General features: G+C 41.6%; 2 protein-coding genes and 1 non-coding gene across 3 annotated transcripts; 1 reads left to right on the top strand and 2 right to left on the bottom strand.

The window, feature by feature from the left end:
- Positions 1-3,631: 3,631 nt before the first annotated feature.
- Positions 3,632-4,156, bottom strand: LOC139909817 (uncharacterized). The gene has a single exon (XM_071896970.2). The coding sequence runs from the start codon at positions 4,154-4,156 to the stop codon at positions 4,004-4,006; it is 153 nt and encodes a 50-aa protein (XP_071753071.1). The 3' UTR covers positions 3,632-4,003.
- Positions 4,157-6,341: 2,185 nt separating this feature from the next.
- On the bottom strand, positions 6,342-7,398 carry LOC139909816 (uncharacterized). Its single transcript, XM_071896969.2, has 2 exons — positions 7,347-7,398; positions 6,342-6,544 (listed from the first exon to the last, which is right to left on the bottom strand). Exon 2 carries the CDS (start codon positions 6,525-6,527, stop codon positions 6,342-6,344), a length of 186 nt encoding a protein of 61 aa, XP_071753070.1. The 5' UTR covers positions 6,528-6,544; positions 7,347-7,398.
- A 4,265-nt stretch (positions 7,399-11,663) lies between these two features.
- On the top strand, positions 11,664-11,735 carry trnag-ccc (transfer RNA glycine (anticodon CCC)). Its single transcript has one exon. It is a non-coding gene; the product is annotated as a tRNA-Gly (tRNA).
- Positions 11,736-11,801: the final 66 nt, after the last annotated feature.

The raw sequence follows: 11,801 nt of genomic DNA, 5'->3' as shown, positions 1-11,801 counted from the left end.
CATCTGGCCTTAATGTAAAAAAAAACCCAAAACATTCTTGTGACCATCAGGTTGCTGGTTTGAAACACAAGACTGACTGGGAAAATCTGGGCGTGGTAAATACGAGTAACGCTCTCTTCTCCTTCAGCAACTAAAAGTGAGTCAGTCGGATACGATTTCTGTACGGTATGCTAAAGCATCAGCCTGGTAACACCATCCTGATCACGTGACCTCACATTCTGTTTCACTCCACGGATCAGTCTGGACTTCCAGCCGCCCACATCGATTTCCTGACATTACAATGTAACCGGGCCAATCAGGGACTGCGTCGTAGTTGATGACGTGAACGGCGTCTCCCGAAGCAACGAGCGTTAACGTTAATGTTAGCAGAGTAAACACAGCCATAAGTGCAGTTATTGCAGAAATAGACTCAATAACAACAATTAAACAAGAACAAGAGTATGCACTAGCGGAGTTTCTCGGCGGAAAAGACGTTTTCGCCGTTCTTCCGACTGGATTTGAATTTGGATTCTCTGATTGGCTGAAGGAGTTTGTCTGTCAAGGCGAGTACTCCCGCCCACTGAAATCGATGTGGGCGGCTAGAAGTCCAGACTGATCCGTGGAGCGAAACAGAATGTGAGGTCACGTGATCAGGACGGTCTTACCAGGATACTAAAGCATTAGCATGCGCACCGCACAGAGCTATCTACCGGACTCACTGACATGATTTTGGTACCAATCCTCTCCTCACATATTGGGTGAGGTGACCAATGGGCCAAACTCCCAAAAAATAAGTGTAGTCCTTTAATGTTGGCAGAACTGACAGCAAATACATCTTGCCAATTCAGAATCACTTTATTCAAAGTCCAATAAATGTCCAGGAAGACACTGGTGCAGAGACATAGTGACTGAAACTACAGCTGGACAGCAGACCGTACAAATCAGTCTACATGTAGACTCTCAGCATTTCCTAGCTGTGTGCTGAGTGTGTTTACAGCTGCAGAGAGAAGTGTAGTGAATATCCAGCAGTGCATTGATCCAGCATACAAATTAGGAAGTTACAGAATAGGATGGAAAACATGAAATAAATCACCCACTTCTATATGGAGATTAGCCATAGCCGGCAGTTAGCTTACGTCTACAAGTGCGAAGAAGATCAATGATTATAATTCCTTGCGTTGGCTCCTTGGACTCCTGTGGAACAGCAACTAAACGAGAATCGGTAATTGAATCCTGATTCAGCAAAACCTGCATAACACAATCTCCAATGCTATTAAACACAATGGCACCTCATTCAATAATTAATTTAGAGAATAAATCAAAATCAGGAGAGTTTAAGCAACTTCAACCTGCTTTCCTTTCAACCAGGTTTAAAGCAGTCGGTGCATTCCTGTTGCTGGGGACAAGACTTAGTAGCTTACAAAAAGTATAAAAGATTAAAAATGCACACTATCACTTACTGGCAATTAAAAATGTGACTGAGGAATAAACACTTCCTGCAGGCACGGTGACATGTTGTGACCTGCAGGGCTTCCCATGTAATTTAGAGAGTTATAGAAACAAATATTTCATAATATCCCACACAGTTACATGTACGAAAAAAAAAGAAAACAAAAGTAAGAAACAAAAATCAATTATGTTGTCAGAAAAACTTTTTCCCTGCATAGATAGTCATTGATAGTAGATAGATAGTGCTTACTGTGGTGTGTACTATGAATTTACATAATAAAGATTAAGGAAAAATCCACCTTAAAACAATTAACCCTCTTACAAAAACAGCTATTGGTGATGTGCCTTGCATTTTTGGGCCCATTTTGTTGTTTGGTGTATTTTCCTGTGGATAACTGGCCAATCATAGACGAGGTGACGTCATGCCCAGATGTTTCCAGCAGCTACAGTTTTGAGTTTAATAGCAGAAAATGTTTCAGCGATCTAAAACATCAACGTGAACGACAGGTTTTCCCAGTTCGGATGATTTTGGTGTCCATGTCCTCATCACTTAAGAGAGAAGCTGATCAATCTACCAAAAACTTCCTGTATTCCTTTATTCCTATTCAGGGTCACGGGGGCCTGGAGCACCATGGACAGACAGGCAGACGCTCCCATGGGCAATTTAGAGTCTCCAATCAACCGGACTAGCAGGAGGAAACCCAGGAGAACAGGATCACAAGCAAAACCTCTACACACAGAAACGACTGGCTGCTGATGGGCTGCCGCTCTGCCACAGGTGTCCAGGTGAGTGTGACCGTTAGGCTCCGCCCTCTTCCCCTGGCAGCCTGGTGCGGTCGCCGGCCGGGTGCTGAAGCTCTCCGGTGGAGCGGCGTGGAGCGGCGTGGAGCGGCGTGGAGCGGCGTGGAGCGGCGTGGAGCGGCGTGGAGCGGCGAGGCGCTTCAACTCCGACCGACACACTTCCTTTATTGGCATATAAACACATCTGTGTTGCCAAAGCATATATATTCTTTCTCTGTCCTTTCTTTCCTGTGTGTGTGTGTGTGTGTGTGTGTGTGTGCGCACGATACTGACAGCTGCCTTAAAGCCACAATGAAACGAAAAGTGACTTTTTCACCTTGTTTCCCGTACCATAACATACACCTGTTTAACAATAAAAGCCAAAAAATTTGCAACATTTTTATTTTCTTGTATTTTATATCAAAATCACATTCTTTTTTCTTCCTGGAAAACAGTGAATCTTCAATGGTGACATCATACTGTACCAGGAAGCATCCAGGAAAATAAAACCATCCCATCAAATCAAACTGCCTTTCTCTCCCTAACTGATCTCCCATTGGTTTACACTTCTGAACGATCCCCCCCTGCATTATGTCTCGCCCCAACATCCTGTTTCAACAGGAAATACATTAAATTAAGGAAGCAAGATGCTCTCAAAATGTTCATTGACTTTAAGTGTGTTTATCTGTGTGTGTGTGTGTGCATGTGTTACTTCTCACATCTTTAACTCTTTTCCTTTCTCTTCAGCTGCAGTGTGAGCTCACCCGTGTGTGTGTGTGTGTGTGTGTGTGTCTTTCCACGTATCTATCTTTACACACTGTACCTACCAGCCTACATACAGACATTCAACAAGTGTCTGACTCTAGCTGTCCAACAGGCAGCAGGTTCAGCAGAAATGATCATTATGTTTTTGTGTAATGAACAAGTTATGATGTCTGCTGAGACGAGCACAGATTACAGAACAGAACAGGAATTCAACTCGGAGCGAAACACCGCTTCACTTCTGAGGCAGCGGAAGAAAAAGGAGACGGCTCCCTCTAGAGGAACATCGGCACACTGCAGCTCCTCAGAAGCATTGACAGGACAGGATGATCTGCTCTAAATTATAACAACACCATACTCATTTCTCTCTCAGAAGAAATGACTTCTAAGCCAAGGGTTCAGATGTAGTTTGATGCCCTTAGTTTAATGATGTCTGTGTAATGATGAGATATAACCTCACTCACTTCTGTAGTTCACAACACCACTGATTTGTTTTAGAAATGCAACTTGCTAAATTAGGATTCAGAGACCCATCATAGATAAATAACACCAATATCAATGAATTAGCCATAATGTATTTTGGCAAAATGGAAGCCTAACTTACATTGTTACTGCTTTTCAAATGTAAATTTAAAATAATAAATAAGTGAGTGACAATGCATTTACAGGTTCATCAGAGATCTTCATAGTTTTTATTGATCTTTATATTCAGTGAAGTGAATTCAAGGTGTAGCCCAATCCCATCAATCAAGCCTCCATTAATTATTAATAAAAGTCACACAGAGGAGAAAGCAAAAAAACAGCTAATAAAGCAACATTTTTTATAGCTGTTACCTTATTTCAGCATTTATTTTTTCAGCCATCCATTTGGCATTATTAGAAAGAGCCGACAGATCATTTCTCTGTGAGCGTTGTTAAGCTGTCGATGTGTCGGCTGTGTTGATCGTTGTGTTTGACGCACAGTTTTCTTTCTATCAGGATGATAAATGGATTTGTGTGGAAACCCACATGTTGAGAACGAGTAAAAAACGGTTCAGTCTTCATCCGCCTTCTCCTTCAGCGCCACCTCAGAGCGGACGGCGCTCCTCATGGCTCTCTGCAGCACCCAGGTGGCCAGATGGACGCCGAGGAAAGCCCCCCCCGCCACCCACAGCCAGTTCCTCCTCAGCCAGCTCTGAGCTTTCATTCTGACAAAGTCTTTTCCTGCGGCTTCACCTGCTTCCAGACGCCTGCAGAGTCCTGCAGGGGAGAGAGGAGATAAACAGAATATGGTTAATGCACAAGTTCTTTTTTTGTTGTTGTTGACATCTTTGGAGCTGAGCAAGGAATCTATAAAGAAGGAGAAGTCAGAGCCGTGCATGTGAGCCTGCAGTACAGTCTGCATTGTAGCGGATGGAAAGTCCATACCTTAGTTTTAGAAGCAGAAGTTTCAAACTCATTCTAACTTGGCGATGGCACCGACAGTAATTTGTTTATTCGTTTATTTGCTGATATTTTGGGTGTTTTCATAGTAAATTTTGACAGATAAATGTGTCAGCTCTTTCTTAAGATCATTATTTGGCATTTCTGCTTTATTAGACAGTCACAGTAGAGAGAGACAGGAAAGATGGGGGGGGAGATGAGTGAGCCGGATTCAAAAACTTATTTTTGAGATGTGACCGGAAGAGACCAGACTCTCTCAGACCTGCTGTGACGTTAACGTTAACTCAGCTAGAGCTTATTCTGTCGGGTAACGTTCAATAAATATCAGCATGGCCACTCATCTTTATGCTAGCAGCTAAACAGTAGAGCATAAACTAATTAACCAACAGCAGGTTGAGTATGTGATTAGCAAAAACAAGACGGTCAGATTAACAATACAGATTTCTTTATTTTATCTTTTAAACCCACCCCACCTATTCAATGGTAAGGAAACTCTGGGAGACATTAGTGCCTTTAAAAGAAGAAATAACATTGCAAAAACATTACTGAACAATTAAATGAATAAATGTTTTTAGAGCTGCAACGATTAATCGATTAGTTGTCAACTATTAAATTAATCGCCAACTATTTTGATAATCGATTAATCGGTTTGAGTAATTTTTTAAGAAAAATAAGTCAAAATTCTCTGATTCCAGCTTCTTAAATGTGAATATTTTCTGGTTTCTTTACTCCTCTATGACAGTAAACTGAATATCTTTGGGTTGTGGACAAAACAAGACATTTGAGGACGTCATCTTGGGCTTTGGGAAACACTGATCGACATTTTTCACCATTTTCTGACATTTTATAGACCAAACAACTAACCGATTAATCGAGAAAATAATCGACAGATTAATCGACAATGAAAATAATCATTAGTTGCAGCCCTAAATGTTTTCCAGTAGCTGTGGTCAGGAGGAACCTCCATCATATCAGAGGTGGACGACGCTGACTGGCTGATAAGAGGCTGATATCCCCCTGCTATAAGATAAGTACAATGAGAACTGGTTGACCAAACCTGTTGGCACTGTCAAATGTGTGCATTGCCCTCACTGTGATAATGTTGTGCAAACTAAATGTTTTGTTGATGCTAGCACAAACAGAACCTATAAACTTAGTGAGTTCATTAACTGTAACACTACTTTTGTCATATACCATCTGTCTTGTCCGTGTGTGGAAGGTTTTTTCTACATAGGTCGTACAAAAAGACGCCTGAGGGATCGCCTCGCCGAACATAAATATGCCATTAGAATTAGGAATCGCGATTACCGCATGGCAAGACACTTCATCGAATGCCACAATGCGCATAGAGGGCACTGAGCACATTAACCCTTTGGTCAGGGGGGTGACAGAATACAGAAACTTAACCAAAGAGAAGCTTTTTGGATCCATCCACTGGATGTGTTACAGTATCCTGGTCTCAATGAGGATATAGACTTCACATGTTTTCTGTAATTTCTCTCTGTGTGGGCTCTCCTTTTCTCTCACAGCCTATGAAAAACTTATATATGGGTATCTATGCCCTATGTATGATGTAGAGGTTATATTTCTGTGTAATCTATTCTCATGTTATTTGGTTTAATTATAATTATATATATATATATATATTTTTTTTTCCATTATTTTCAATTTGTTTCACCTGTTATGTGATTATTCAGGTCATGTGCCTGCCTCCCATTGGCTGTTGCTATTATATAGGTGAGGCCACACCCGTGTTGTCTATGTTTAAAGCCCTGAAGAAGACCTACAGTGGTCGAAACATGTTGGCTTTTTTAATGATTTAGCCACTACAATAAAGGCTTTTTAAGTATTTTTTCTTCCTCGTGATTATATATTTGGAGTGCCTGGATTGTCCTGCGGTTTGTAGTACAGTGAGAACCAGCTGGTGATACCTCAGTCTGGACTCTGGACTACTTGGTCTTGGAAGCTGGAGGTGAAACATAAGCCACGATCCCAGGCTCGGGAATATACTGGTCTCTGTCTTTCCGTAGCAGCGGGTTTGCTTTCAGAGCGTACCAGCCCAGGTGGATCAGCCCCAGACTCGTGCCCATAACAATCAAGACTTTGTAGCTCTTCCAGAAATCCCGCAGGCCCATGTCTGAACGGCACTCGGCTAGGGAAGAAACACACAAGAATGAATGTCGACTCTACGATGGAGACGATGACTTCACGGCCCACATTAGCCCCGATGTCTGGCAGTCTAAGTTGCCTTGTTTATGGGCAAACGTGGAACATGACTTCAGACCTTTTCACCTTTCACAAATCATTATGGTCTCCTGGTAAAACTGCATACAGATCAGCTACCAAGCGGCGCTTCATTTCAATAAAATCTCAACCGTTAGGACTGGCTTCTGCCCTCATGGTGTTTTGGGGGAAGAAGATTACAGGAATAACTACAATCTAACAATAGACATGTTGAAATAAGTTGTGCTTGGTCTATAGTAGTGTGTAAGTTTGGCTTGATATATTCTCCATACAAGAGAGAACTAAGGCACATATCAGAGCTGCACATACTGGTAGTTAGTCAGTTATTTTCTGCAGTCATATTCTCCTTTTGACTTTACACATGAAGTTGTCCCTGCTCTGCACGTTAATATAAGGCTGTACAGTTTAAAATACTCCGTGATATATGCTGGCAGACACAGAGCAACAGTAAACATACAGAGGAGCCAGTTAATATAATCAACGTATATAAAGTACATTAACAAGTACGGTCACATACAGCAAGTTACCTAACGAGCAGCATCGTTAGCTTCAGATGATGTTAGCTAACCGCTGGCTAGCTGCCTGGTCTGACGTGTTCCGGTTCAGAGACATTAAGACAGGCGAGGCAGAACATGAACATTCAGAAAATAATAATAAAAAAAAAACCCGCTAAAGAAACAAACCGGATAAAACAACTGAACCGGTCTCACCTTCAGGAATCAGCTGTTTCTCCTGCGCCGACCATGATTTCGAGGTCCTGAATTAGGCGATTTGCAGATGCCTGAACATTTTAAAGCTGAAGTTTTACATAAACAGCGTTACGTGCGAAATGGATATTTGATCGAATACTAAATTTGATGAAAATGTATACTATTAATCACTAATAAATAATGCTAAATTAAATACGAAGCCTAATTGACGTCAACAAGCTTATAAACCATTTTTGTTTGCAGTCAGGCAGTAATTTAGTCACCTAATTTTCACGCACGAAGCTTAAAAAAACTTTATAGCGTAGAATGCGTTTAACATTACTGATTCAAACCTGCGGGCTGACAGGTTTCATTGCCTCCCAGAGATGTTTTCCTGCTGGTTACAGTGGGGCTGGATTATTCATGATGACGTACTGTACGGTAATACGTATTCGCAAGGCACGCGCGGCATTCAAAAGTCAGTTTCAAGCATTACGTGCCTACTATAAATGCCTCTGTTGATTCACAAGCAACAGCAATTGATAGATCTAATATAGAAGTGAACCGTGACAGCGTCAACAGCATCGGAGACACCCCGGGCTACACCAGACCATAAACAAAGTGAAAAACAAATTCATAACTGATGACGTCGCGGCGCGAGAAGAGACACTGACAGCGCACGAGACGAGACAAAGCAGCACCGTGCAGCAGAGAGTTATTCACACCATCTGAATAGAGAGAAATATACACAAATCTATTATATTGTAATTTATTCCCGTGCATGGTGCTCAGAGTAATCTCAGTCCGCGGCTCTTCTGCGTCTCTCCCTCTCCTCTCGCGCCACGCAGGCAGGAGTGAGAGTGAGTTACTATGGTTACGGGATGCTCTGTGTCTGTTGCTCTGAAACTTTCTCAAGATTCCCAATAATAGGTTTTTAGGTTAGTATGCCTATGCAAAATCATGAATGTAAGCACCTCAATGCTGAAATCTAGTAATATAACATAATTTAACATTTTTGGTTAACATTATACAGGGTTGCTGTTTCTTGACTTAATCCAAGAGGTTAGGTGGTGTAGAAATGCAGGAATTTTTTTTAGCTACAGTCTTATCAAACGGCCCAATTATACTGAGCAACTCAAAAAAGTTTCCCCTATTGCCAGATCCATCATCCTCCCGGGGTCCTCGCTGGGCAATGCCTTGGCACGCAGTATAGCGTACTCACACTCCTTCGATGACGAACTGCTGCCGTCCTCATCCCCACTTACTTCTTTCTGCATGTCACTTTCAATTAAAACAGGCTGAGACACCACTGATTCCTCTGGGTGAGGTCGTTTTTTCACTAGAAATCGATCCATTTTCATTTTAAAAGCACAATGTACAGTAAATAAATCTCGCGTGATTGAGAGTGAGTGACATCACAAGTTTAAGTGAGCTTAGATCAGCTTAATTGATCTGAGGACAGCAACGGCAAGACATTGACAACGAACTGACAACAAATAAGCAGAAGTGTAGAGTGGATCTGACCTCAGACCAGCACAGAGTTAATAACTTTATTGCATATACTGCGTGGGTGCTATGGTAATTGGGGGCGCTGTTTGACTAGATCAACTGGAGAAACAAGCTGTATTCAAAACTATACAGAGAAAGCAGCTGCAATTTGTATGTCAAATTTCAGTTAATTTCTTGGTGGTGCTATATGGCAATAGCAATTTATTTTTAAAGCGCATTTCATTACAAGTAAACTCAATGTGCTTTACATTGAAAGACAAAAAATACAGGCATAAAACATGAGAACATAGGTAACATGAGCAACATAAATATAAGAATATAAGCATGAGTAAAATGCAGAAACCGAACCAATGAAGCATACACCCAACGTATATTAAACATACCACACAGCAATAAAAACATCAACACAATCAAGCAGAAACCCCCGCCCCGTCACATAGCTGCACATGCAACCAACTGCACAAGAAACAAGTGCCATAATACGAGTACACACACACACACACACACGCACACACACACACACACACACACACACACAGTAGCTAATCATAAACTTTGGAGAATAGGAAAGTTTTTAGTTTGTTTTTGAAAGTGGACACAGTTGTGATGGACCTCAAGTCAGCTTGTTCCAGAGAGCAGGACCACAGGACCTGAAGGCACCCTCACCAGACCTGGATCTAATTCTGGGTACAGCTAGAAGACCTCTGCCTGATGACCTGAGAGACCTGATCGGGTTATAATCAGTGAGCAAATCAGAAATGTATTGAGGAGCCAAAACATTAAGTGCTTTATAGACTATTAGCAGGATTTTGAAGGTGATTCTGTATTGTACCAGGAGCCAATGAAGTGATTTCAGTACCGGAGTAATATGTTCAAATTTTCGTGTACGTGTAAGGACTCTGGCTGCTGCATTTTGAATGAGCTGGAGCCGTCCTACTGATTGTTTAGATAATCCTGCAAATAGAGCGTTACAGTAGTCTAACCTGCTTGAGATGAATGCATGAACCAGTTTCTGAGAGTCAGTTTGAGATATAAATGCTCTAAGTTTTGATATATTTTTTAAGTGATAAAACGCTGTTCTAGTGATATTGGTAATGTGATTTTAAAAATTGAGATCAGTATCCAAAATAATGCCAAGGTTTCTGACTTGCTCACTGTTTCAGAGACAGCGATGCCAAGTGTGAGTAAATTTTCTGTCTCTGATTTTTAGGACCAACTGTGAGTATCTCAGTCTTGTCTGAATTCAGCTGTAAAAAGTTTCTTCACATCCAGCAATTAATATCGTCAATACAGTTTACTAGTTTGTTAACAGGACGGAGATCATCAGAGGAAAGTGAAATGTACAACTGTGTGTCATCGGCATATGAATGGTAGGATATATTATGTTTCTTTATGATAGTACCAAGCGGGAGCATGTATAGATTGAAGAGCAGTGGCCCAAGGTCTGACCCTTGTGGAACCCCAGAGAAAATTTTTGTTTCTGCAGATTTAAAACTACCTATTGAAACATAAAAGCTCCTGTCCTTTAAATAGGATGAAAACCAGTTAAGAACAGGATCCGCTAAGCCGACTGAGACATGAAGCCTTTGAATTAAATTGTCGTGATCAACAGTGTCAAAGGCAGCAGTGAGATCAAGCAATACTAAAATCGAAGTTCTCTGTGAGTCACTGTTAATCTTAAGGTCACTGATTACTCTTATGAGAGCTGTTTCAGTACTATGATTGGCTCTGAAACCCGATTGGTATGTATCATATTGTGAATTGAAAGATATTCATCCAGTTGTTTGTATACAACTTTTTCAAGTATTTTGCTTAGGAAAGGCAGATTGGAAATTGGTCTGTAATTATTAATTAGAGATGGATCTAGGTTGTTTTTCTTCAACAGAGGTGAGATTACAGCATGCCTGACAGAAGCAGGGAAAATGCCAGTCTGCAGGGAGCTATTGAGAATATTCTCTCTGTCATTTATAAAGCAATGACTTGATTTGAACAGTTTGGTAGGGATGGAATCAAGAGAAGACGTGCAAGTGCTGAATTACTTCCTCCAGATCTGTGGAGTTAACAGGTGAGAATGTAGACATTGAGCTCATGGCAGTAAATTGGTGTGAGGATGAGGCGGGGCTAGATGCATTGCTGCAAGAAATTCATATATTATCTCTAATATGAGAGACTTTTTCCTCAAAAAAGACAGCAAATTCATCACATTTGGCCGTAGAAAGGAATTCGTGAGGGGTAGATTTGGAGGGATTAATCAGTTTGTTAATTGAATGAGGCATTATTCTGATTATTGTAAATCAATTGAGAAATGTAGGACTGTCTGGCAAATTTCATATCTTTGTTATAACAGTAGAGTGCATTTTTAAAGATCTCGAAATCAATTTGTAGTTTGTTTTTTCTCCACTTCCGTTCAGCTCTCCGGCAGATTCTTTTTGCCATCCTTACTTTTTCACTGTTTCTCCAAGGTAAGGGATTCTGGTTTGTGAAGAAGGCCGAGTGGTCGAAGGTGCTGCATTCAGGTCGCAGAAGTGGGATTCTGGTTTAAACAGACCAACCGAAGAGTAGGACACAGGGCAACAGAGTTCACACGGGAAAGGGCTCGTCCGGGATTTGAACGCGGGACCTCTCGCACCCAAAATGAGAATCATACCCCTAGACCAACGAGCCAGTGACGGTTGGTGCTCCTCTGCCTTCAAACTGGAGGCCGGCTTAATTTCCTGCCGAAGCAATATGTTCACATGCTGATGGGCGAAACATTTAAACAGCCCAGTACAAACCCACCCAGATACTGTACGGTTTGTAAGCACTCCAGCGAGCCGGCTTTGCTTGTGAGCACTGGTGGTATAGTGGAAAGCATAGCTGCTTCCCAAGCAGTTGACCCGGGTTCGATTCCCGGCCAGTGCATTCATTTAGAAGTATCCCAGGCCCAAATTTGGCAAGTTAAGTGCTGCAGTTGAGGAGAACCCTTTC

Source organism: Centroberyx gerrardi, chromosome 3 (genome assembly GCF_048128805.1).
Source record: "Centroberyx gerrardi isolate f3 chromosome 3, fCenGer3.hap1.cur.20231027, whole genome shotgun sequence".
Lineage (NCBI taxonomy): Eukaryota > Metazoa > Chordata > Actinopteri > Beryciformes > Berycidae > Centroberyx > Centroberyx gerrardi.
The sequence above is the reverse complement of the archived record's forward strand: the minus strand, read 5'-3'. Positions and strand labels throughout refer to the sequence as shown.

Excerpts from the sequence above, each read along its gene's own strand:
- LOC139909816 (XM_071896969.2), bottom strand. The coding sequence starts at position 6,527 with ATGGGCCTGCGGGATTTCTGGAAGAGCTACAAAGTCTTGATTGTTATG.
- LOC139909817 (XM_071896970.2), bottom strand. The coding sequence starts at position 4,156 with ATGAAAGCTCAGAGCTGGCTGAGGAGGAACTGGCTGTGGGTGGCGGGG.